The 27,260-nt window shown below is 37.7% G+C and overlaps 1 protein-coding gene across 4 annotated transcripts in view; it reads right to left on the bottom strand.

Moving 5' to 3' along the window:
* Positions 1-22,575, bottom strand: part of LOC126298562 (RNA-binding protein 1-like) — a 37,740-nt gene extending 15,165 nt beyond the window's left edge. Inside the window, exons 1-4 of one of the 4 annotated variants that reach the window (XM_049989920.1) lie at positions 22,467-22,575; positions 2,176-2,391; positions 2,023-2,103; positions 864-953 (exon numbers count right to left, since the gene is read on the bottom strand). In XM_049989920.1, the coding sequence (XP_049845877.1) occupies positions 864-953; positions 2,023-2,103; positions 2,176-2,384 (380 nt within the window). In that variant the 5' untranslated portion in view covers positions 2,385-2,391; positions 22,467-22,575. The other 3 variants (XM_049989921.1, XM_049989922.1, XM_049989923.1) reach the window with 3 other exon arrangements.
* Positions 22,576-27,260: the final 4,685 nt, after the last annotated feature.

Here is a 27,260-nt window from a genome sequence, read left to right as displayed (position 1 = left end):
ATATTATTCTGTATTTTTCTCCAAACATCAACTACCTGTAAAATGATTAACTTACTGTTAAAAGTGCATTTTGTAGTTCTTGCTCCAAAATGTGAAATAAGTTACAAAAATGTGTGTATTAACAAAGCTAACATTTTCTGTGCAGCCTTGTAGCTTAGTAAATAAAACCTCATGCCAACTTACTAGCTGTGTCTCCAACCACACCAATGACTGAATATGAAGTGTGCTAATTCAATCACAAAGACAGCTTTGAAGTTACTTTTCTAACTTCAGACGTTTTAGGCAATGTAGCAACAAAGCAGTATAGACTTGGTTGTAAGAGCTAACATTTAAATAAAATACTGGTTAGTTAAAATACACTAAATTATATCTACACCTTTGTGTATTATTTTCCTACGTAATACAGAGTTAAGTATCATTTCTCAAGTAATTGACAAATTCCCATCAAATAAAATTATGTTTGAGAGTGCAGGATGTGACATTAACTAAGAAATTTTTGGAGTTTAAGTGTTGGACATAACATTACCTGCATGAATTTTAAATTTATTGAGTATCAAACCCAAGAACTTTGGTATTGGTACGAGCATAAACTTTTGAACCTTAACTCTTCTCAAAGTGATTTCCATCTTTTCATGAACATGAAAAAATGGTTTAGTTCTCATTGTGTTGATTACAATAATGGCTCAGGACATCATAAATGCATAATGCATGGTGACAGTTGCATAAATAAAGTAACATGAAGGTGTAATGTTAGGACTTTCTAGTAATTTTTCTTTAAGCACTGTTGTATATTTCTAACCCACCAGAGGTAATTTTCTGAATACTGCCTAATCACAGATATACATATCCTATTAGTGACTAACCTCCTGTCTCTGGAAAGTGATCGCGATCGCCTAGGTGAACGACTTCGAGATCTTGACCGACTGTAAGAACGCCTTCGAGGAGACCTAGACCTGCAAGACAAAACAAGATTAACACTCAAAATATTTTAACAACATCAATCATTCTATTCCATAAACACTAATTACAATAAGGGTATAATTACTGAAGCATGAAAATCTGCAGTCTGACTGGCAAACTAATCGCAATTACCATACTGTTTTATCTTCACAAACAGATCAAACAAAAAAGTCTCCTAGGTGAAAAACTAATTATTAGACTTAGTCATGTTAATTTTTTAAATCATTATTTGTACTGTAAAAGTTTTAACTGCTTATTCATGCAGAAAACCTAACTTTTTAGATCACAGCTAACATAGTTCAAACATACAAATTTAAATTTCAAAAATCTAAATGAAGTTTTATCAAGTGAAATCATCTACTTGCATTATAATTTAATAACATATGAAGTTTAATTTATGATTATATACCAGACTGCATTTAACTGGGCAAGCAAGTAAGCTTACATGACAACAGAAGATAAGTTGGGCAGATGAGAAGCTGCAATTGTTGTGCCGGTGACAATTGATGACAGAATGTTGTGTTGAAGGTTGGACAAAACCCAGCCAGCGTTGGTTGGGCAGGTTTTCCATGGAATGGTGGTAGTGGAAGGCTGTCGGTTTTGATTATCGGTGTTAACTGCCACACATAATTTTATGCCTAACCGGTTGAGAAGGGTAGCACACGTGCACGTTGCGTCGTGACGAGCTGAGCGAAGCATTCATATGGGGAAGTTGTTTGGTTGACCCGTCATGTTGGTAGCAAAAACATGAAGATCAGGGTGTCTGGAGCACGAGGTGGTAGATCAGAAGGAGAAGAGTGAGCCCTGGAAATTGTGCCACATCATCATAAATATGTCACCACCTCTTGTCCAGAACATCCCGCTATCAGTTCACTTCTGTTAAAAACTTACCCAAAATTTGCTAACTTTCTATGGTACAAAATTTAACATTTAAAAACCAATGAGAAGATAATGTAACAAATGGAAATATGCACACAATGTAATCAAACATTTCAATCATGTGATATTTGTATTTTAATAGGTATTTCTCAAACAAAAAAAATTAGTATCAACAGGCTTTACCTTGACCGACCCCTCCAACTACCGCCTCGTCGACTACGTCCAGTTGACATCTCAACTCTCACGCGTGTTCCACACAGCCTCCTGCAACAGCAATATTACTTAAATATTTGATTCAATTTTAGTAACTAGTTAATAAATGCAATATTAACTTACATGCCATCGAGGCCTCTCACTGCATCTTCAGCATCTCTTGGATCTTCAAATTCAACAAATGCAAAGCCAGGTGGATTTCTAGCAACCCAGACATCTCTCAGAGGGCCATATTTGCTGAAGGCAGCCTCAATTTCATATTTTGAAGCACTGCTGCCTAAATTACCTACGTAAACTTTGCAAGAAAGGTCCCACTCACGGTATCTGGACATGGTCGACCTGAAAATTGCAATTTAAGATATGTACATTAAGTGAACTAAAATCACCGTAACAAAATTGTTTGCATAAAATCAAATATTACTCAGGTTTTCAACAGTAACATTATATCAGCCTTTCAGATATTCAATTTCCCCTGCTTGCAAATAGCTGTCAAGAATTATGTAAGCTAACATCTGAAGTTAACTCCTAGTGCACGTCTGGAAAATGTTCCCATCTGAACTTAAAAGCTACAAGATTCAAACATCTCTCAAGGAAGCAATTACTTACTTACACTAACTAAAACAGAGTCCTATGTAACATATCTTTTACTTTGCAGTAGAATGAGTGTTTAAAAACCTAACACATTAAAATTGTGTGCTACACCTAGTTTCAAACCCTGACTTTTGTGGGCCTGTGTCTACAAGGGAATGTTGGCTACTGTATATCGCTGATATTGGATGAAATACTACAGTGACTAACCAGTCAGTGAGCAACTCCTACGGAGACATGATTAATACATTGGCTACAGATTTGCTGGCTTACTTTCAAACCTACCTTCCAAATTTTAATACTCTTCTTTATATAAATTTAATGAGTAATTTTTCCAAAAAATACTATTTAAATGTTTTAGGAAGTAGCACAAATCATTATCCACCGTCACACCTTAAATTCTGCTAGAAACATTAATTTTTGAACTTTAACATTAAAATGAGAATATGAAAATTAAATAGATCACTATGCCTCTAACTGTGTCACTACTATGCCATAGAAACCCAAAACCATGCATACTCTTAGTCCTGCTGGATAATTTGAAACAATTATGCAAACAAATAGCGAGGTCATTATGCATGGCACGAAAGGACACACTTGCCCCGTTCGCAAGGCAAAACAATAGCTGATTTCAAGGTGGCAGCAGACTCCCATGGGCTCGCTTGTCGATCAGCTGACACTCATAGCAAGCAATCTGGTGTATTTATTGATAAGCACCCTCTACTAAAGAAGTTTACTTCTGGGTTTTTATTTGGACTTTATTACTACTTAGTGATTACATTTTCCTGGCGCACAGATTTGCCTGCCTAATGCAGGACTGCCTTTGCTCACCGTTCAACTGACCATTGCGTTTTCAGTGAATGAACTGACAGTATATGGGTGCACTGAAAGGGTTGACTGTACATGACAATTTCTCAGATGAACTAAAGTGACCTCAATGATGTGTGAGTTAATCAACAAACTTTCAAAGTACTGTACTGACCTGAAGGTCTTGGACCTCCTGACATCTTTTGTTGTGTTTCCTTAAGTGTCAGGAACTACTACTTTCCATAATTTAACTGTAATTAAGTTGTGCTTAATAAAATCAGTGCTGTTGAGGAAGCAGACTTACAACACCCAGGAAGGATACATAGAAAACAAATGACAATGCTCACACTTGTCACTTTTCAAATGCAAAACTGAAAACGAGAGAATGAACAGAAACAGCAAAGAAAATTCTGCTCTAAGATATAACACAAAAACAAATTACGAGGAGTGTAAAGGAAAGACAATAAGCCAGAGAATGAGTCATACAGCCCAACAAGCAGACCACTCAACTTTCTCCAATCTTGAATAATAAAACAATCTGTTGACATACATCTTTCATTCTACAGAAGATTATAAGAAGCATACCCATAATTAACTTTAGGTACACAAAAAAATGTAATACATAAATTAAAAATCTTATGTTTCTCAGGAAAATCTCTTCGACAGCTATGTAACTCCAAGCAAACATATTACCAGTTATTGTTTATAATTCAATAAAACGACTTACAATACCCAACAACCCCAAATCTTAGATCTAAATGACTTGGAAAAAACAGACAATGCAACAAAAATTAGACAATTCAACACGACCAAGGCTTTTTGAAAAGCTGATAATTTATACAACAAAATAACAGCCATAAGATCTGCATGTAAATCAAGATAACAAACCTTCAGCAGCACTTTAAAAATATTATAGAGTAAGATAGAAATCAAGCCCAAGAAACAGATGAAAAAAAGATCAAAATAATCTGAAAACCATAAAAATGAGGTGTGCACAGAAAAAGATTAACTGTTAAGTGGAACTGTACACACGACTGACCTGAAATTCAGTAAAACAGCAAATGTGATGACTATATTGATTCAACACTGACAGAAGTTGCTTATCAATATATTAAAATGGATAATTAAAAATCACCTGTGACAGCATGCATGCCCTTTTCTCACACTTTTATTAAACTGTGAGGGGGTGTTCAAAACAAAAGGTACGAAACCACACTGTGGGTATAACTGAAGTCTCTACTCAAAAGTAATCACCGGACGTATGAGCAAAACTAGCCTATTGTTTCATGAGCTGAAGAATTCCCTGTTCCCAGAATCCCTGCGAGTATGACAGGAGCCAGTCCTCCACTGTGTCCTACAGTTCTTCGTCCAAGTTGAAGCACTTACTTTCGAGATTTTCTTTCGCAGACCAAACAAATGGAAGATACAAGGTGACATGTCCGGGCAGTGTGGTGGATACTCAAGCCACTGCCACTTGAACTTTGCCATCAGGCTGTGCGTGACCTTACAGGTGTGTCTCACCTGGCTGTTCATCTTTTTGATGAGTTCAGCTGTGATTACCATGTTCACCTGGCCTGGTCTCGGGTCATCATTCAAACGCTCCCAGCTTTATGAACATGGCCATGTCACTTTCGTGCTGACCCTTACACAGCATCTTCCCCATATATGACCACCACCTGGTGATTAATATTGCCTAGGTTAACCCCTTCCACTGTCACATTCTAATATAAGCTAACCAGCAATTTGAACATGACCCCACACAAAAGAAAACTGTTCCACACTCTTCTCATTGTAACAGCCAAGAAATGCACATCAAGAAAAACTGCTGCCCTCGTGTAATATAAAATGCAATCAAGTAAAGCATGAAGCACTGACACGAACATAAAAAAAGGCATTGCACACTGGATGGTCCTCCCACTGGCAGCTCTGGGTCAGAAGTGTTAAAACCTTTTTTCTATCTTTGTGACAAATTATATTCAACATGCCCAAACTGGACTTCACTAGTCTTTATTTGCTACTTGGTGCCACCAGGCATACATTTTCCCACTGATTAACACTACTTCTAAACAAGGCAACAGCACATAACTGAGGCAGCACTGGGCTATGAATTACTGTCGTCGTAAGTGTTCCTTGCTGTCATTGTCAGCTTGCTCAATTCCTTGACTCATATAGCCTGGTACCCAGCAGAATAATTCTTCTTCCCTTGAAATTTTAATATGTCAAGTGTGTCCTGAATGTTTTGGACCAGATTGTTGGGTGCATATGCTAAATGATCTGTAGACACTTAGAGAATCAGAGTAGACTGGAAAATTATTTTGTGGATTGCACCTCATCTACTCCAGTATCATCAGGAGCTTTGCATAATGCTGTAAATTCATCAAAGCTGAATCCTTACTCCACTGTCAGGAGAAACTACTGATTGCACAATCCTCCTTGGGCTCTTAAATCTTTGTGCTCATTTTAAAATTCATAAAAGGCTTGTGTTTAATTTTAGAACCTGGGGTAAAAGCTTTATTGTGAAATGTAAAATTTAGAAATAGCCTAAGCCTCTTTGCTACTCACAGAGAATAATTACTTTGATCATGTGTTTCATTCAGGTCCATATTAAATTAGTAACATTCTACTTCATTTCTCAACTGACTTTCCTCCAACTCCTATTAGTTCAGATCTGACACCTACCGTGTTGAATTACAAGCTACTCATGGATTTTCTCTGTGCTCTAACAGGTTTATGCATTTATTGCCTTTTAAGGAAACAATCCACACCGATCAATTCAAAATCTCTGCCAGTAACTTGGCTAGTGGTAAGAAATGTGATGGTAGCAATTCCTCATTTCCACTGTCTTCCTTCAAATTCCTGGACAGAGCTGCGATGCCTCTGGGCACCCAGGTAGTAACACACTACAGGTCGATGCTAACACAAGGGAGGGGGGGGGGGGGGGGGGGGGGGGAAAGCACCAGTCTTTGCTGATGTCAAAACATACAAAATGCAGTGTGAAATGTGATGACATTTTGTCACCAAGGAGGAATTTAATTCTTCATTGGTGATTTCCCGATATTTTGCAACTTATTTGGTCAAGAATCAGTTTCCAGTGCCACCCAATGATACTAGTTTGGAAGTGGGCAAGACCAGAGTATATAATTTCATGCACAAGTGGTTTGGAATTCTTGACAAAAAAAAAACATATGTTCAAATTCTGTTATTTCTGAGAATGCAATCTAGTTCTCTCCCTAGAAAGTAATGGGGAATAGACAAGAATGACAATTCTGGGTGTACCGGAATTCCACCTTTATTCAGTTTAGGAAGAAACGAAATTTAAACTTACGAGAATCTTGGTTGCTGGTTTCTGATATAATTATTTTACATAATTGTGAAAAAACTGCAATCAGATCTTTACTCAGAGACTATAAGAAATACTGAGAAACTGATTAACTTTAGCACCAGTCAGGCGTTTAATTTTGTTGAACTGTAATTTGCAAACTTTGGTCATACAAATGGTTTTTTTCTTGAACTTGCTTAACACATTTATTTTACTACCCAAAACTGCAACACTACCAGACAACATTTTTAAATTGTAGCCTACCTAGTGCCTCTCAGAAGCATCATCCTTTACCATAAAATCAACGTAAGTAGAGCAAATTAGTTTTCTCTAGTACTTTCAAGCTAGTCTTATTAGTTACCATATTTAGTGAGTTCAGGATTCAGTCTGAATAGTTACTGGCAAATTCTAGTTTATACACAATTCATGGATAGTTGAATACAATTTCATTTCTGATACTGAAATAGGAATTATTTCGCTCTACTTGCATTTGCATTAAAGTGAAAGTGCTGAACACAAATCTCAAGAGCTCTATGTAAACAAACAAATGAATGAATGAAACCAAACTAATGCACCCCCCCCCCCCCCCACACACACACACACACACACACCACAAAATGTTCCCACAACATTTGTTTCATGTTCACATTTGAACACTCTCACCAAAACTGTCACTTTAAAGCCTCACCCAGTTCTCAAAGGTTACATTTATTACGTCCTAAACAAGAAAAACATATGAAATGTGTAACTGTGAAGGTTAACTAATATTACGTATACTCAGACATTTCCAATTTAGGGATATCACTATACAAGTGGAAATCAACAAGATTTACCATTCTCTCTCCCCCCCCCCTTACTATTTAATGTGTAACCCAACAAAGTCTTGCACTTATGATAAGCTTCCATTTTCTAATTAAAATTTCGTATCTTAACAGACTACTACTAATCATAAGTAAGCACCTGCTGAAATTCTCTGTTAAGGTATTTTATTTTGACTTCCTTTCAGGTTCTACATCTACATCCATACTCCAAGGCACCTGACGGTGTGTGGCCGAGGTTACCCTGAGTACCTCTATCGGTTCTCCCTTCTATTCCAGTCTCGTATTGTTCGTGGAAAGAAAGATTGTCAGTATGCTTCTGTGTTGCCTCTAATATCTCTGATTTTATCCTCGTGGTCTCTTCGCGACATGTACGTGGTAGAGAGCAATATACTGCTTGATTCTTCGGTGAAGGTATGTTCCCGAAACTTTAACAAAAGCCCGTACCGAGCTACTGAGCGTCTCTCCTGCAGAGTCTTCCTTGAGTTTATCTATCATCTTCGTAACGCTTTCGGAATTACTAAATGATCCTGTAACGAAGTGCACTGGTCTCCCCCCCCCCCCCCCCCTAATCAAACCTATCTGGTACGGATCCCACACCGCTGAGCAGTATTCAAGTAGTGGGCCAACAAGCGTACTGTAACCTACTTCCTTTGTTTTCGGATTGCATTTCCTTAGGATTCTTCCAATGAATCTCAGTCTGGCATCTGCTTTACCGACGATCAACTTAATATGATCATTCCATTTTAAAACACTCGAAATCCGTACTCCCAGATAACTTATGGAATTAACTGCTTCCAGTTGCTGACCTGCTATTTTGTAGCTAAATGATAAGGGATCTATCTTTCTATGTATTCGCAGCACATTACACTTGTCTACATTGAGATTCAATTGCCATTCCCTGCACCATGCGTCAATTCGCTGCAGAACCTCCTGCATTTCAGTACAATTTTCCATTGTTACAACCTCCTGATACACCACAGCATCATCTGCTAAAAGCCTCAGTGAACTTCCGATGTCATCCACCAGGTCATTTATGTATATTGTGAATAGCAACGGTCCTATGACACTCCCCTGCAGCACACCTGAAATCACTCTTACTACAGAAGACTTCTCTCCATTGAGAATGACATGCTGCGTTCTGTTATCTAGGAACTCCTCAATCCAATCACACATTTGGTCTGATAGTCCATATGCTCTTTGTTCATTAACAACTGTGGGGAACTGTATCAAACGACTTGCAGAAGTCAAGAAACACGGCATCTACCTGTGAACCCGTGTCTACGGCCTTCTGAGTCTCGTGGACAAATAGCGCGAGCTGGGTTTCACACAACCGTCTTTTTCGAAATCCATGCTGATTCCTACAGAGTAGATTTCTAGTCTCCAGGAAAGTCATTATACTCGAACATAATACGTGTTCCAAAATTCTTCAACTGATCAATGTTAGAGATATAGGTCTGTAATTCTGCCCATCTGTTCGACGTCCCTTCTTGAAAACGGGGATGACCTGTACCCTTTTCCAATCCTTTGGAACGCTTCGCTCTTCTAGAGATCTATGGTACACCGCTACAAGGGGGTGGGGGCTAGTACCTTCGCGTACTCTGTGTAAAATCGAACTGGTATCCCATCAGGTCCAGCGGCCTTTCCTCTTTTGATCTTAATTGTTTCTCAATCCCTCTGTCGTCTATTTCGATATCTACCATTTTGTCATCTGTGCGACAATCTAGAGAAGGAACTACAGTGCAGTCTTCCTCTGTGAAACAGCTTTGGAGAAAGACATTTAGTATTTCGGCCTTTAGTCTGTCATCCTCTGTTTCAGTACCACAATCATGACAAACTATTTACAATTGTGACATTTACTAACGGAATCCCAGGTAAATTGGTAAGGAATTATATAACTTAAATTTTTTACAGTGAAATAGATAATTAGGAGAAATATGTTATTGACGACAAACAGAATACCTACATTACCCCAAACAAAATGCGTAATTAACTTTTTAATGGGACATTCTGGATTCATTTTACCCGAACTTCTAACTGGCGAATCAAGTCACTAATAGAGCAATAATGGAAAGTTTAGCTCAAAAGGACAAAGTATGCCTATGCCTCAAAATACAACATTTATATTTCAGATTGCATGGCATTTGTTGGAAACCTGCACCAATAAATTCGTCCATAGATATGTGGGACAGATTGAAACACTTCACTTCATAATGTTCAAGGAACTGAAACACTGAAGTCTAGTCTCTTTTTTACATATCTTACGTGTCACTCATATTTCACACCTACAGTCTGCACTTACTCTGTTATTACAGGTTTAAATATTTCATTTTCAAGCAGGAACAACATACAAGTGGCATTAGTATTTCCTTTATTTGTATGTCAAGTTCCACAGGACCAAATTAAGGAGCTAATCTCCAAGGTCATGGAACGTGTCAGCACATGAAATTACGAAGTAAAAGTAATAACAGATAAAAATAAAATATTTATGAACCCAAGAAAGTAAAGCCAAAAGTTTAAGTAAACTCAATCAACAATACAACAAGAATCGGCTTAATTTTTCAAGGAACTTTGACAGAATAGAAAGAGTTACCCATGAGGAAACTCCAGTTTCGATTTGAGAGCATGTGGATTACAGCTAAGATTTTTGAATATGTGTGGTAGCCTATTGAAAATGGATATAGTAGAATACTGCACACCATTCCACACAAGGGTTAAGAAAGTCAGAGCCAAATGCAGGTTTGATTTCTGCTGAGTATTAACTGAGTGGAAGTTGCTTATTCTTGGGAATAAGCTAATATTGTTAACAAGAAATGACAGACTCGTGAACAGGGGGTCGGCATGAAATTCATGAACTTACACCACTTATTGCCCGTTTCTGAGCCAAAAACATCCTTTAAGAATGGGAAGAGTTACCCCAAAATATAAGACTATGTGACACAAGCGAATGAAAATAAGCAAAGTACAGTAATTTTTGTATCGACCGATCATTCACTTCAGATACCATTTGAATAGTAAAAACTGCACCACAGAGTTTGAACAAGATCCTTAATGTGGGCTTTCCATGACAATTTACCAGCTATCTGAATATCTACAAATTTGAACTCAGTTTCGCTAATCATATGCCTATTCTGTGAATTAAAACATTGGATTTTGTTGAACTGTGTGTTAGGAACTGTAAAAACTGAGTCTTACTGTGATTTAGCATTAGTTTATTTTCTACGCGCCATGAACTGCACTACTTGAAACAGCCAATGTTGCACACAAAATCTTTCACTACCAAGCTAGTGTCATCAGCAAGCACAAATATTTTACAGTTACCTGTAATACTAGAGGGCATATCATTTATATAAACAAGGAACAGGAGCTGTCCCAAAACGGATACCTTGGGCACCACCACTTGACTGTGCCCCACTCAGACCCCACATCACAGCCATTCTCGACACAGTGAATAATTACCTTTCGTTGTCTGTTGCTAAAGTAAGAGGTCAACCAATTGCGAGTTATCCCCCAATTCCATAATGATCCAACTTCTAGAGAAATATTTTGTGATCAACACAATCAAACGCCTTAGTTAAATACAAAATTATGCCTAGCATCTGAAGCCTTTTGTCTAACCCAGCCAGTAAATCACAGCGAAAGGAGAATATAGCATTCGCAGCTGATAAACCACTTCTAAAACCGAACCCTACGTTTGATAGCAAACCATGGTCAATAACTTTAACAAAACACTGATGGCATAGAAATAGGTCTAAAATGTCTACATGATCCCTTTCTCTGTTTTTATAAAGCTGCTTTACGAATGACTAATCGTTCAGGAAACTGACTATTCCTAAAGGAAAAATTACAAATATAGCTAATTAGAGGGCTAACATGTGCAGCACAGCACTTTAATATTCTGCTAGGCACTCCCATCATATCCATGAGAGTCCTTAGTCTTCAGTGATTTAATTTTTGACTTAATCTCTCCCTTGTCTGTATAAAAGATGAGTATTTCAGACATCAGTCTTAGAAAGGCATTTGCAAAGAGAGTTATATGGTTCTCTGCAGAGACTAAATTTTTATTTAATTCACCAGCAATGCTCAGGAAATGATTGTTAAATACTGTACATATATCTGATTTATCAGTAACAAAAATATTTCACTAGGAACTCACTATACATCGTCGACCTTGTGCTGCTCAGCAGACACTTCCTTCACAACTGACCATATGGTTTTAATTTGAACCAGCTATTCTGTTTGTGTACCACATACTATTTGCCTTCCTAATAACATTGTTAAGCACCTTACAGTACTGTTTGTAATGGGAAACTGTAGCTTGATCATGACAACTTCTCACAACTGATATAGTTCCTGCTTTGTTCTACATGATACCCTTATCCCACTAGTCAGCTACCCAGGCTACCTTTTACTGCTAGTACCCCATTTAGAATGTTCTAGTGGAATGCAACTCTCAAACAGCATGACAACTGTTTTGTGGAAAGCATTATATTTATCATCTATGTTATTGGCACAATAAACATCCAGCCGCTCTTGTTCCTTGACAAGGATTAAAAAACTCTCCATTGACATTGGATTATGTTAACTACATAGTTTGCAATCATATGACATTTGTTTGAGTACAAAAGCCTTTTAGTGTTAAAATTTGTGCATCATTGTCTGAAAGGTCATTCACCCTTTTACTAACAGAATGTCCATCTAGTAATGAAGAATGAATAAAAATATTGTCTCTGGGTGTGATACGGTTCCCCTGCACCCTAGTTGGAGGAAAAACACAACCTGCATCAAATCATATGAATTTAGGAGATCTAGCAACATCCTTTTTCTTGTACCATCATGTAGAAAATTTATATCTGAGTCACCACATATAACCAATTTCTGGTAATTCCTATAAAGCGAATCAAGAACCCTCTCTAGCTTAAGCAGAAATGCCCTGAAGTCAGAGTTAGGGGACCTACAAACAAAATTAGAAATTTAGTTTCCCTAAATTCAACTGCCCCCGCACAACATTCAAATATCTGTTCAGTGCAGTACCATGATACGTCTATGGACTCAAATGTGATACTGTTTTTTATGTACATAGTCAATCCCCAACCCCACAAGGAACTCCCTGAAAAATAGCCAGCTAATCTGGTAAGGGAAGCCTCTGAATTGTCAAAATATTTAAATGGTGCTACGACATACCAATAATTTCAGAGGCAACATCTATAAGCATTTCACTAACGTTATCTCTAATACCTCATATTTTGATGAAATACACTAATTCTTTCTCTACTTAGAAAGACGACATTCTCTGAAGATGATCCCTTACAGGGACTTCCTTTAAGCAGGTATACTTATCGGCTGACTTCAAACTAAGAAGAGTGCAGCTCTAACACCAACTATTACAGGAATTTTTCCACGAGTGATCCCACCACCACCCACTACGCTGTCAACTATAAGCTTTGCCTGCCTCCCCTTCCCATACCTATTGAGGTGCAGGCAATGCCTACTGAAACCCGATTTACTGATAGACTCAACTGCCACCACTGAAATGTGGCCTCTGGGTCAATCCATATCAAGTGGTCCAGCACTGGTTGCTTGACAATGCCAGAAAATTTTTGTATTTGTTGGGTGAATCCCCTATGTTAAATAGTCACAAGAATGTTTTTTAAAAATTGTTTATTATTTTGAAATGGCAGCCATATTTGTTCCAGGCCGCATGCGTTTTTTGTATTTGCAAGCATCTACATTTTTTACAATTATTCAGTAGTGGATTGTCCTAAGCCTTTAAGATAAAATGAATTTAGTTCAACACACTGAGCTACAAATTAACATCATCCTTCAATATGTTTTTAATAGTTCTAAGTTATCAGCCACAAATTTAAAAAACTATTTTCGAACAGTAGTTTTCCAAAGAAAGATTAATCCTCAGCTTTAACATTTTTTCTGCTATTCCACTGTATAGTTTAGTTACTTTTTACAGAGTATCAATGGTGATTAGCTGACACTTAAAAGATACACTATTTTAAGAAAATGGATTTCTTTTTAATTTTCCCATTTTGTGGCCTGCAATATCTTTGTTGGGGGACCAGATAAAAAACTGAAAATTCCATGGTTAACAGCCCCTTATGATATCAAATTTCAGTATAAATTTCAACTTTGAGATTCAATTGGAAGTTGTGAGGGGAAAAAAAGTCCAAATATGTTTAACATCTGGAATTCTAGGCTTCTGGAATAAAATATATCAGTTACAGTACATAATTTAATCATCTACGATTACTTATTCTTTTAAATTGAAAATAAGCCAACTAATTACATTATATTGCTCTCGTTATTTGTTTTTAGTAGGCCTACATCGCTCATTTAACATTTGAGAAATTTGTCCACTCACTTTGGGTGTAAGTTGTAAATTCCACGAGAGACAGCTTCTTTAGTACTACTAAAAATATACTAAAGAATACATTCAGCTAAGTGATAATGATGTTAATTTGTAGCCCAGAGTGTGTTAACTAAATGCATTTCACCGGAAAGGCTTAGGACAATCCACTACTGAACAATTGTAAAAAATGTAGATCCTTGCAAATAAGAAAAAAACACATGCAGCCTGAAACAAATATGGCCACCATTATAAAATAATAAATTTTTAAAATACTTCTTTGACTACTAAACTTTGGAGAATTCACCCAGCAAATATAAAATTTGTCTGAGATTGTCAAGCACCCAATTATTTTTTTCTTGGACCACTTAGTGTGGATTGAACTCCATGCTCTCCGAGCCCTTTCCAGTCCCACGTTAACTCGCCTAACAGTAGGATTATGAGGCTGACCTAGACATTGAAAGAGTTACACAAAATGCACATTAGTGCCACCAGTTTGAGTAGCTATCTTTACCAGGTCACTGTTGTTGATATTGTTGCCTTTAGTCCTGAGACTGGTTTGATGCAGCTCTCCATGCTACTCTATCCTGTGCAAGCTGCTTCATCTCCCTGTAACTACTGCAGCCTACAACCTTCTGAATCTGCTTAGTGTATTCATCTCTTGGTCTCTATGATTTTCACCCTCCACACTGCCCTCCAATGCTAAATTTGTGATCCCTTGAGGCCTCACAACATGTCCTACCAACCGGTGCCTCCTTGTCAAGTTGTGCCACAAACTCCCCTTCTCCCCAACTCTATTCAATACCTCCTCGTTAGTTATGTGATCTACCCATCTAATCTTCAGCATTCTTCTGTAGCACCACATTTTGAAAGTTTCTATTCCCTTCTTGTCTATACCTATCATCCACATTTCACTTCCATACATGGCTACACTCAATACAAATACTTTCAGAAACAACTTCCCGACTTAACTATCCTCCATGTTAACAAATTACCCCCTCTACTCTTGCAACTCCCATCTGCTTTCTGTACAAATTATAAATAGCCTTTCGCTCCCTGTATTTTACCCCTGCCACCTTCAGAATTTGAAAGAGAGTATTCCAATCAACATTGTCAAAATCTTTCTCTAAGTCTACAAATGCTAGAAACATAGGCTTGCCTTTCCTTAATCTTTCTTGTAAGATAAGGCTTAAGGTTGGTATTGCCTCCCGAGTTCCAACATTTCTACAAAATCCAAACTGATCTTCCCCGAGGTCGGATTCGACCAGTTTTCCCATTCGCCTGTAAAGAATTTGTGTTAGTATTTTGCAGCTGTGACTTATTAAACTGATAGTTTGGTAATTTTCACATCTGTCAACCAACACCTGCTTTCTTCGGGATTGGAATTATTATATTATTCTTGAAGTCTGACAGTATTTCGCTTGTCCCATACATCTTGCTCACCAGATGGTAGAGTTTTGTCAGGACTGGCTCTCCCAAGGCTCATATCTCCAATTTCATATACATCCTCTTCAATTTCCGTAACATCGCCCTCAAGTACACCACCCTTGTATAGACCCTCTATATACTCCTTCCACCTTTCTGCTTTCCCTTCTTTGCTTAGAACTGGGTTTCCATCTGAGCTTTTGATATTCATACAAGTGGTTCTCTTTAATTTTCCTGTAGGCTGTATCTATCTTACCCCTAGTGAGATAAGCCTCTACATCCTTACATTTGTCTTCTAGCCATCCCTGCTTAGCCATTTTGCAATTCCTATAGATATTTTTGAGACGTATGTATTCCTTTTTGCCTGCTTCATTTACTGCATTTTCTCCTTTCATCAATTAAATTCAATATTTCTTCTGTTACCCAAGGGTTTCTACTAGCCCTTTTCTGTTTACCTACTTGATCCTCTGCTGCCTTCACTACTTCATACCTCAAAGCTACCCATTCTTCTTCTAATGTATTTCTTTCCCCCATTCCTGTCATTTGTATGCTCTCCCTGAAACTCTGCACAACGTCTGGTTTAGTCAGTTTACCCAGGTCCAATCTCCTTAAATTCCCATCTTTTTGCAGTTTCTTCAGTTTTAATCTACAGTTCATAACCAATAGATTGTGGTCAGAGTCCACATCTGCCCCTGGAAATGTCTTACAGTTTAATACCTGGTTCCTAAATCTGTCTTACCATTATATAATCTATCTGATACCTTCTAGTATTTCTAGGATTCTTCCATGTATACAACCTTCTTTTATGATTCTTGAACCAAGTGTTAGCTATGATTAAGTTGTGCTCTGTGCAAAATTCTACCAGACGGCTCCCTCTTTCGTTTCTTACCCCCCAATCCATATTCACCAACTATGTTTCCTTTTCTCCCTTTTCCTACTCTAATTCCTGTCACCCGTGACTATTAAATTTTCGCCTCCCTTCACTACCTGAATAATTTCCTTTATCTCATCAATTTCTTTATCATCTGCAGAGCTAGTTGGCATATAAACTTTTACTACTGTAGTAGGCGAGGGCTTTGTGTCTGTCTTGGCCACAATAATGCGTTCACTATGCTGCTTGTAGTAGCTTACTCGCACTCCTACTTTCCTCTTCACTATTAAATCTACTCCTGCATTACCCCTATTTGATTTTGTATTTATAACCCCGTATTCACCTGACCAAAGGTCTTGTTCCTCCTGCCACCGAACTTCACTCTTGCCCACTATATGAAACTTTAACCTATCAATTTCCTTTTTTAAATTTTCTAACCTACCTGACCGATTAAGGGACCTGGCATTCCACGCTCCGATTCATAGAACCCCAGTTTTCCTTCTCCTGATAACAACCTCCTCTTGAGTAGTCCCTGCCCGGAGATCCGTATGGAGGACTATTTTACCTCTGGAATATTTTACCCAAGAGGACACCATCATCATCTAATCTTACAGTAAAGCTGCATGCTCTCGGGAAAAATTACGGCTGTAGTTTCCCCTTTCTTTCAGCCTTTCGCAGTACCAGAACAGTAAGGCCGTTTTGGTTAGTGTTACAAGGCCAGATTAGGCAATCATCCAGACTGTTGCCTCTGAAACTACTGAAAAGGCTGCTGCCCCTCTTCAGGAACTATATATTTGCCTGGCCCCTCAATAGATACTCCTCTGACGTGGTTGCACGTATAGTGTGGCTATCTTTATCACTGAGACACGAAAGCCACCCCACCGATGGCAAGGTCAATCTCAACAGATATCCCTCCGTTGTGGTTGCACCTACGCTACGGCTATCTGTATCGTTGAGGCACGCAAGCCTTCTCATAGGGGTACCAGGTCACTACCTACATCATATTCCCTGTCCCTATCAAGACTATTCCCTGCTACACACACTATCACTACCTGATCCTCCTCCGTAAAATACCTACGTAACTAGCTTATGCTGTCACTCACCTGAGCCGACCCTGCACTAGACTTCACTATGCTGGAGACATGGTACTCTCTCCGCAACACTTCCAGGAACTGCTGGCCCACACCTCTACCGTGCGAACTATCTAGCAGCAGAATCACCTCCTTTCTGTTAGACTTCGCAACAGACCTAGGCCTCATAACCACTGAGGAATTCTGCATGTTCCCGACATCTACAGCTTCAAGAGGCCCCTCTCCTCTCCACTCTGACATTTGGTGAAATCTATTGCATGTACTCAAAGTACAACTGTCTGAATACCTCCTCCTCCTCCTAGCTGCCTATTTGCCAACTGCCGGTTCCCATTCCCCAGCACCCTTCACCCTCCTCCACCTATCTAGTTCCTCCTTTGCATATTGAATCTGCACCTAAAGGGCATAGATCTTATGCTCCTGCTCCTCCATCAACTTCTTTCGACTACAGATTCTGCATTCCCAGTAGAGGGTCTCATTAGAATGTCCACTGGCTTCCCCACTGCATTCCACCCAATGAAAATACATTGCACAAATCTCACGGTGTAACCCACTACTCACAAAGCCACAACGTAGCCCATGCACTTTTCACTCACGGTAAAATTTTACAGCTACTGAAGAAAACTAAGTTCTGTTACACCAGTAGGACTATTTATACAACTAAAAGTAGCAGTCTTGATATTCTCTGTCTTACTGAGAAAGCAACTACTTTTATTAAAAGTACTAAACCACAACTTATACCAATTCCAGCAAAACTTCACAAAATTATTAAAGAAAACCCAAAAATCCAAGTGGCCACTGGAACCCTAAATGAAGTTAAAACAGTGAATGAAAATTTGAAGGATCAGGCCGTGATATTGTATGCCGCAAGTACTGAAATTCAAAAACCTTTTAATCATCATAAAACTTCGTGCTATTTTGTTCAGAAAACTATATAGTTTCATATGCTATAGTCATTTTCCTTTTTTTTAAAAAAAAAATTAGTGTGATTTTTTCCTCACACATTTCGAAAAAATAAAATACTTCCTTCTACGGAAGGACATTTCATTTTTATTATTTGTATCGCACACATTGATGATCCTGTGACAAAATCTATGTGGACACTTAAGTTAGCCTAACAAGAATACATTGGTATTAAAAGACGGAATTTGGTATGTTTATCAAAGACACAAAATTTCCCTCAAAATTGTAAATGTCCATCCATAGCAAATTGTTGACATAATTTCAATATAAAATATAATGAACAGTTAATATAAAATTTTCTTTTCCATAACTTCCTAATATAAGAATATTATGATGTCTTTAGTACCATAAATCCACATGAAACTAGACTATTTAATAAATATTTATTTTGTAAAATTTGTTACGCAAGGACATTTTTTTGTTACGGAAAGACATTTGTTATAAATGTCTATTTGAGTTTCCCTCTAAAAATGAAACCAGCCACTCACAGCATGTCATTACCTAGCTAGCCAATGAAACAATTCAGTCAAGATGTTTTCCCTCCAGTTTTCTCTTCTCTCTCTACATAGTTGTATAGGTTTCAAGTGGCTGTTCGTGTTGGAAGTGTAATATACTGGTTATAGTTATAAACAATTTGAAAGTAAGTATTAGTTTAATGAAAACGTAGTTTTTCAAATAAGCCTGATTACATCAAAAGTGAGTGAAGAATGTAGGCTATAATTCCATGTGCTATATATGCAAGTGTATCAAAAATATTTACATGCTGAGACATCTGGTTAATATTGTTAGTATTTATCTGACAACTTCCAGGTATTTTTATAGTTATTAACAGTGAAGGAATATCTTAGCCTACTCCGCAAAGACTAGTTGACATTGTTATGTGCAACACTTTAAAAACATGTAAAATATTTTTTTTTTTGGCTTTGTAATTTTTAATTTATACGCTAAACAAACATGGCATATCTCCTTTGAGCTGAGCATATGTTCACTCTTTGAGCTTGCAAATAAAATTTAATGTACAATAATGGCTTACTATGAAATTTTTGGAAATGTAAATTCAATTGCTTCTTTGGTTCAGTTATAGACTAACAAGTTTCTTGAACATATGTGCAGGTGTGATGGCCAAAAACTGGTGCCGAGCATTGCAAGGAATGCAGGAAACCAAAAATGAATGATCCAGGAACAGCAGAAGTGTATCGTCAAAAAGATTGTGGGAGAAAGAAAGCAAAATAACAGAAGTTAATAGCTGAGGAAAAGGATAGATCATTTACAAAAATATGAAAAAGATGCCCTTGCTCGTGAAACCAGTGCAAATTCAACATTAAAAACGTCACCTAGCACATTAGGTAAAGCTACCGCTAGGATCAAGAGCTTTCACCCAAAATCACCTTCCGAGTATCAGGACGTTCTTGGAAAACTTGTCAAATCCTTTTCACCCCAAAAACTTTTTGAAGTTGCTGGCTTTACTGCTAGGAATTTAAAACCAAAACAATCAGTATTTGAAAAAAATCAAACAATTCAGAAGGTGAAACAATTTTATGAAAGCGATGACGTAAGCTGGCAGTGCCCTGGCAGAAAGGAATTCATTTCTACTAAATGTGGTAAAGAGTACAGGCGAAAGAGATTTTCGTTACACAATATTAAAGAAATTTATGAACTTTTCTGCAAAAAGTATGGGGAGTTACCCATTGGACTGTCTAAATTTAAACTTTCAACCAAAGCATGTTGTACCTATTAACACAGATCGAGAAGTTTGTGTCTTTATTTAGAATTACAAACTTTGACCAGGCATGTTTACAATGCGCGTAAACAGCACTCTGAGTTGTGCATGTTAAAATGTGACCTTCCCGAAACAAATGTTGTACTAGAGAACTTGTCAGAAAACTTTTCAATAAAACATCAATCTGAGATCATGCAGGCTCACTTGTGTCCACCCAGTGTGTGTATTTTTACAGTCATTGTGTATTACAAGTGTCCTGAACTGAAGCATATAAACTACTGTGAGTCTTTAGAACATAGTAAGGACAGTGTCCATGCTTTCAATCAGGCAAATGTTGGAAAGCTGATGGAATAACTGTTTGCCTACATGCAGAACTGCAAGGTTCGCAGGAGAGCTTCTGTAAAGTTTGGAAGGTAGGAGACGGATACTGGCAGAAGTAAAGCTGTGAGTACCGGGCATGAGTCGTGCTTCGGTAGCTCAGATGGTAGAGCACTTGCCCGCGAAAGGCAAAGGTCCCGAGTTCGAGTCTCGGTCGGGCACACAGTTTTAATCTGCCAGGAAGATTCATTATTTCAGTGTTAAGTGAACCACATATTAATGGTAGTTCTGATAAACTTATAAATTTTCAGATCTTGTTGTTTATGAACAATAACTAAATGGAAGTTTTTTCCTGGTACTTTCTTTAAAAAAATTTCAGCAACATTACTCGCGCTTTCTTAAGCAAGTAATTATGCCTAAATATATAGTTTTTAAATTTATGAATCATTTTCCAGTGTTACTTGATTAAATGTAAAGACTACTTTCTCAGAACAGCGTTTTAAATTATGTATGTACAAAGTCTACATTTTACTAACAATAATTTCACTTTCCTATGCTACATAATTGTAATTTCAGTAATAAATAAATATGTAACTTGTATCATAGCATTTGTTATAAAATTCAATGAAATGGATATGAGGTCCCACGCGTCTTTACAGAGTGTAGGGGAATGATGAGGGGGACCCACACCACTTTACTAAGCAAGGTCCTAGTGGAGGTGGTTTGCCATTGCCTTCCTCCGATCATGATGGGGATGCATAATGATGATGAAGACAACACCCAATCATCGATGCAGGAAAAATCCCTTATCCCGTCGGGATCGAACGCGGGACCCCGTGCTCGGCAAGTGAGAACACTTCCGCGAGACCACGGGCAGCGGACTAAAAAATTCAATACATGACAATATATTTTGTGTTAAAAGTCAAATTTGTATAGCTGGGTAAAAAACATCCTTCCGTAACACGGCAGTTACTCAGTTTCTTGGATGCAGCATTTAATCTAAGAGTTAAAAATCTATTGTGCCTTAAATTATACAACAAATTTACAGTTAAGCAATTAAAAAAATTTCTAAGTGAAACAGAAATATCAGAGTAGGAATCAATCTTTATATTCAAGTATCAAAAACGCTGTGCTGCTTCTTGTCCTTCCGTAACGCTCAGTAAAAATTAATATTGAAAATATACAAACAATATTACTATTTAAATACATAAAAAATTTCATATTGCTTGTAACAGTTAGCAAATTATATGTTGTGCCCTAGTTTTCCATTTCTAATGAACGTCTTTTACCCAGATTTCACAGAAAAGTGTCCTTCCCCAAAAGAATAGCACAGACTGACCATGAAATATTTCACTAGGAACGTCAGCTGTAAACTAAAGCACGAAATTTACTAACCCACCTCAACGCACAGAAAAATCTGAAACACACGGCGAGTGAACGTGCCAAAAACTTTATTAAATCGTTCTTTCGCCAGGAACAGCACGAAACACCGTTGAAAACTATTAAATTAGTAACAGTATAACAGTGCACAAATAACTTTGTCAGAACTTAGCTTTGTAACCGTTACAGCTGCAACCACACGCCGCGAAATGTAAACACATTACGTTCTGGAAAGGGCGTCAGAAAATAAGCACCATATTTATTATTGGTTATTTCCGTATCTCCACTGAGGGAATCGCGTGTGTGGTCGATTCCACGACACAGGCACAAATACGGACTAAAGAATAATAAATAAAGAACATAAAAATATTAAATTTTCCCGTAAAAAAATATGCCTTGACAAAAAACACCCTTACACAGCTATAGCATCTAATGTACGCAAAAAAATTAGCATACCAAAACATGAAACAAAAAGTTTACAATTTTACTATTGTGACTATCGAAACTAACATTAGTGGTGTGCAGACGAGTAGAATTCTTTTAGGCTTGCGCAGTCACTAATATGTTACGGCAGGAAACAAATTATAAGGAAACGTCCGGCTCATTTTCAATCGTCGCAAAAATTGGTGTTAAGTTCAAGATGGCGTACCGAGGAGAAAACTCAAAACTTTAACGTTTATCACCTTAAACCGCAAACAAGTGTATGACTAATACTACATTGACACTAAATTTGAGAAAGGACAATAATGCAATACGTACAATTTTCAGCAAGTGCAGCTTCCAGACAAAAAAAAAGAAAAAAAATTAGAATGCACACCAGTACTGCCTCACACCACTACCAACTCGACACGACCAACGATTATCTGCCAAGTGGTCATTGGTCAGTATTTCGACCAATATTGGCTGAACACAGTGACCTGTAGGTTTAGCATCTGTGATTTTAGCGGCATTTTTGATTCTTCTTCGGATGTTCTCCTATGGTATTTAAGGTCAATAAACACTTTCTTATTTTTTCGTTTGTACATCATTGTAATTTTTAATGACAAACGTTTTGGGGGAGAATTTTTTTATATGTCTCATCAGAGCTGAGGCACTGTAGCGCGAAAAGAAACTGAGTCGAAAGTGCCTAAAAAAAAGTGAAACGACGAAACTATTGAACCCATAATACATGACAAGAGCGGGTGTTAATAAGGACAATTCACACCTACCGTCATGTGCTGGCACCTCAAAACATTCCACAATGCATTTCAAATGGTGACATTCACACTTGGCGTCAGTGCCTTGGGAAATCAGCTCACATCAAGTTACCATCAAGATTTCTCGGAAAGGAAGTTGTTATGGTGACGTTGGTGGTGGTTCCTGATGGTGGGGAGGGAGGGGGAGAGAGAATTGTCTCTCGTCGTCTGCTAATGTCGGAAGTTAACCTGTTTCCGCCGCGTTCACTCATGATATAGTAGTGGATTTTAGTCTTTGGTATCATCTTAATCTTTAATTTTATTATTTTGCTATATTTTCATGGCAACTTGCGAATGTTCTATGACGACTTGGATATATTTTCCATTTGGTGTTCTTCTACAAGTGAAAACGAAAAACGATTTATGTTTTACATTAACAGAACAAAGCTGAGACCTACTCTGTATATCATTAAAGACTAAGTTAATGAGGCAATTTTCATTAAATAACATTTTTCACGTGAAGAAGTCAGCTCTAATGAAGGAGAAAAATAAAGTCGTTCGTGGTGTTATTTGCTGCACAAGAAAAAAATGAGTAAGATCAACAGACTGTATTTATCCTCTTATAAATATTCTATGACCTATTTGTATGCATATATTTTCTATAACTAATAAATGTCGATGTATGGAAATGTTTTTTCCCTTCTCAGCACATTGCTACATAAAATTGTCCAAGAATGTGCATTATGAACTTTGCTTTGAGTAATAATAAAATTTATCGTTGTTAGTTCCTCAATTCCATCACCATAGTCCGACCTTTTGTATCACAAATTGTTTATCATAAACACACTTGAACCATTCGGTACTGTGCTAAGCAAACTGATTAGATGTGGCGTCGAGTGCGAATACACCGTGATGTGAGAAGACATTATTTCATGAGAGGCACTTAGAAAGACACATTTTGATTGACATTGCTTACCTCAATCGGCACAATCATAGAGCGGATTTCGCGTATCCAGCTGTCAGGACTTCAATCTGCAAGGAACGTACAAGCTAAAAGTGTGTCCAGAGACGTAGAATTCGGCTTAATTCTCAAGGAAACTCAGGGCCAATGAAACAAAGTTCAGTGGTAGTATTATATTGTCACTTTTGCATGGAGTTACTCTTAGCCAGTGTAGACTATTACTGTATATTGCTTATTCAGCTTTACTAGTAACCTGGTTTTGTTCTCGTGAGCCCAAGTCTATCTTCTCAGTAATGCTACCCTCTTGACATTGTCCGATTGATCTAAGTCAGCAACCTGGTGATGACCGATAGAGGGGTAGCATCCCAGACGATTATCGAATAGTTCCTTCGTCTTCAGGATGGGTTCACTCTCTATACCGCTCAACAAGTTTCCATATGATTCCCTCTGACGTACATAGTCTTCACTGTGTGAAAATTACCATATTTGGGCAGATAACGAGAAAAATACAACGCTCTTATATGTTCGTTACGGGGCCAAATTCATGCACTCGCTGGATGCTGCTTTTCTATGTGTGAATGACTTAAGTCTAAGAACTTGACAGTTTATTGAATACATATCAAAGCAGTACCCATTAAAAAACATATTTTGGACATAAAAATGAATAGTGAGGGAAGAAACGAAGGCGAGAGAGAATTATTTATACGTAGTTACCTCCAAGTAATCCAGGGAGCTCCAGGTTATCTGCTATTTTCACTCTCCTCATTAGGGACTGCTAAGTGGTCATGTCGGTCCATGTTCCACACCAGAATTTGCTGGTCCTTCGTGCTATGAACCTGCCAGTCGTGAGCATTTCGAATTCCTGAGCGCTCATTTTATCTCAAAAGCTGTGCACGTCTTGCAGGTAGAGGCGGCATACAAAAAAGTCAGTAGTGCCTCTCGATCAGTATTCCTATGTATTTATATTCATTTTACATGTTTACATCTGACCACAATTCACCAAGTTATGGCTGGCATCTTTCGTCATCCTAAACAGAATTATATAACATTGCATTACATTTTTACATCTGACCACACCTCACAAAATTGTGACTGGTATCATTCTTCATTTCCAATGGAGCAATGCAGATATTTACAAAATAAGCCAATATTTTGACACTACATTGTATCACTTTTCAGTTCTTGGAGGAACATATCGTTCATTAATGTGTAATTGTGGGGAATGTAGTATTGAAAAGAGGGATTCAGTGTTCCTAGTTCACCTTCATAGAGAAGTGGTAGCCCTCTGTAGTCTCTGGTTGGCTGAATGGCAATGATTTTCTGACCTTAATTCGTAAGAGGTCAGCTCTCCCTCACCATAGTCCATATCATTTCAATGAGCTCAGGTATATTCCACAAATATGCTTGGAGCACATTCATTCATGACATTAATTGTCACACAAATTTTTGCACAACGGTCTGTACTAGCTATCTGACAAATTTTCTTAGCACAATTTCGACAACATTTACGATAAATACATAGGCAACACAAGCAAATTAATAGACATAAAACAGCAGATCGGGAGTATCCTCATGTGAAACATTCGCCTATAGACCACCCTTTGAAGGTCTTTCTTTGTTGATAATCTGTTTCCTCTTGCAGTTCATTAGTCTTACACCCGTCAATCTTTAAGTCGTCCAAGGGATGAACTCTAAAGATAACATTAGGTATATTTCTGAGGTTTTCTGCCTCTGATCTTCTTTAATACAATAGTTAATTTCTGAATTTACACCTGTTACTATATCTACATTACTTATACTTGTATGTATCATATGTTTTGATTGTAAAGTGATCTGCGCTCTGTACCTCTTGCATTTTACCAGAAATGTCAATGGTACTGAAAAATACATTAGCAGGCAGTAACACCTTATATAGAACCGTTAATCCCTCATCCTTGCGAGCTACAAATAACAAATTAGTGTCTCATATCTGCGTCCATATACGTCCATTCAACACAATATACTTTAGATTACTGTCTTTACATTCCTCTCTAACTGGCTGCGACAATCGTGCTTTGTGTCTCTCATGATCATAGGTAGATAATAGCACAAAATCCTGGTTACATCTGTTTCTTAATGTTAATACTTTTACACTTGAACTATTCAAGGAACAGTTCCACGTATGGCCTCTTGGTTTTGGGAGTAATATACAGGTAAGTAAACATTCACTTAGTTGTATGAACTTCTGCTGGTAATAGCCATATGTTATACGTGTTATACTCATTGCTGTCAATTAGTGGTACAGTTAGAACGTACCTTACAGTACTGATGGCTAAGGATACATCTAACCCTGGACCTCAGTGAATTCGGTCAGAAACTATTTATCTTTCATACAATCTTTCAAAAATGGTTCAAATGGCTCTAAGCACTATGGAATTTAACATATGACGTCATCAGTCCCCTAGACTTAGAACTACTTAAACCTAACTAACCTAAGGACATCACACACATTAACGCCCGAGGCAGGATTCGAACCTGTGTCTGTGGCAGCAGCAGGGTTCCAGGGTGAAGTGCCTAGAACCACTTGGCCACAGCAGCCAGGCATATCATCTTTAATTGACTCTAAGTACTATACTGTGTGGACTAGATTTATTAAGTGAGGCTACAGAAATCTGTTCTGTGCTTTCACTATGACCATATTTACAAATCATATTCTCTTTCTAACTGATTGAACAGTTTCATTAATTGCATCAGACGTTCGGTTACTGCTATCAGAACCAGTGTTTGCTGTAAGTCCAAATGTATGTTGCTTTTATACTTTTTCATGTGCCTATTTAATTTCTGTATGCTGTCGGAAATTGGCTTTTTCTTCTTCATAACCACACTGATTGTTTGATTAAAACCCATTAAAGAAGCCTTCACAATCGTCACTTGGTCCTTGAATAGCCCTAATAATACTCATTGCTGTTCCTCCAGTACACCTCACTTAGCTTTGAAAAATGATGCATCATTCTCATCTAGTGTACCAAATAAAATATTACTCATTTCTCCTATAAAACTCAGAATTCCTCTTTTCTATCTGACACATTCATGTCTCGCTAGCTGTCCTATCAGTTATTTACCTCTACTTATCTTTTTTATGTGCCATGTTATGGCTTCACTGTATGTAACCTCATTACACAAGCGACACAGCTTGGTTCGTGGCTTGGCCAGTTTTATCAGACTTATCATGCAATGCCTTTGAACTGAAATAGCTTACTATAGACCAAGTCGTACTTCATAAACTAACTGTTCCTTGATTGTCACAATAACTCTGGTGCAGACTGGAATCATTGTAACCATACATCTTTCGGTGTCTCTGTTTGTTCCACTATGCTGATCATCACACTACTGATGATTGGAAATTCCTATACTCTTGCCATCTGAAATTAAAAGAAT

Source organism: Schistocerca gregaria, chromosome X (genome assembly GCF_023897955.1).
Source record: "Schistocerca gregaria isolate iqSchGreg1 chromosome X, iqSchGreg1.2, whole genome shotgun sequence".
NCBI lineage: Eukaryota > Metazoa > Arthropoda > Insecta > Orthoptera > Acrididae > Schistocerca > Schistocerca gregaria.
The sequence above is the reverse complement of the archived record's forward strand: the minus strand, read 5'-3'. Positions and strand labels throughout refer to the sequence as shown.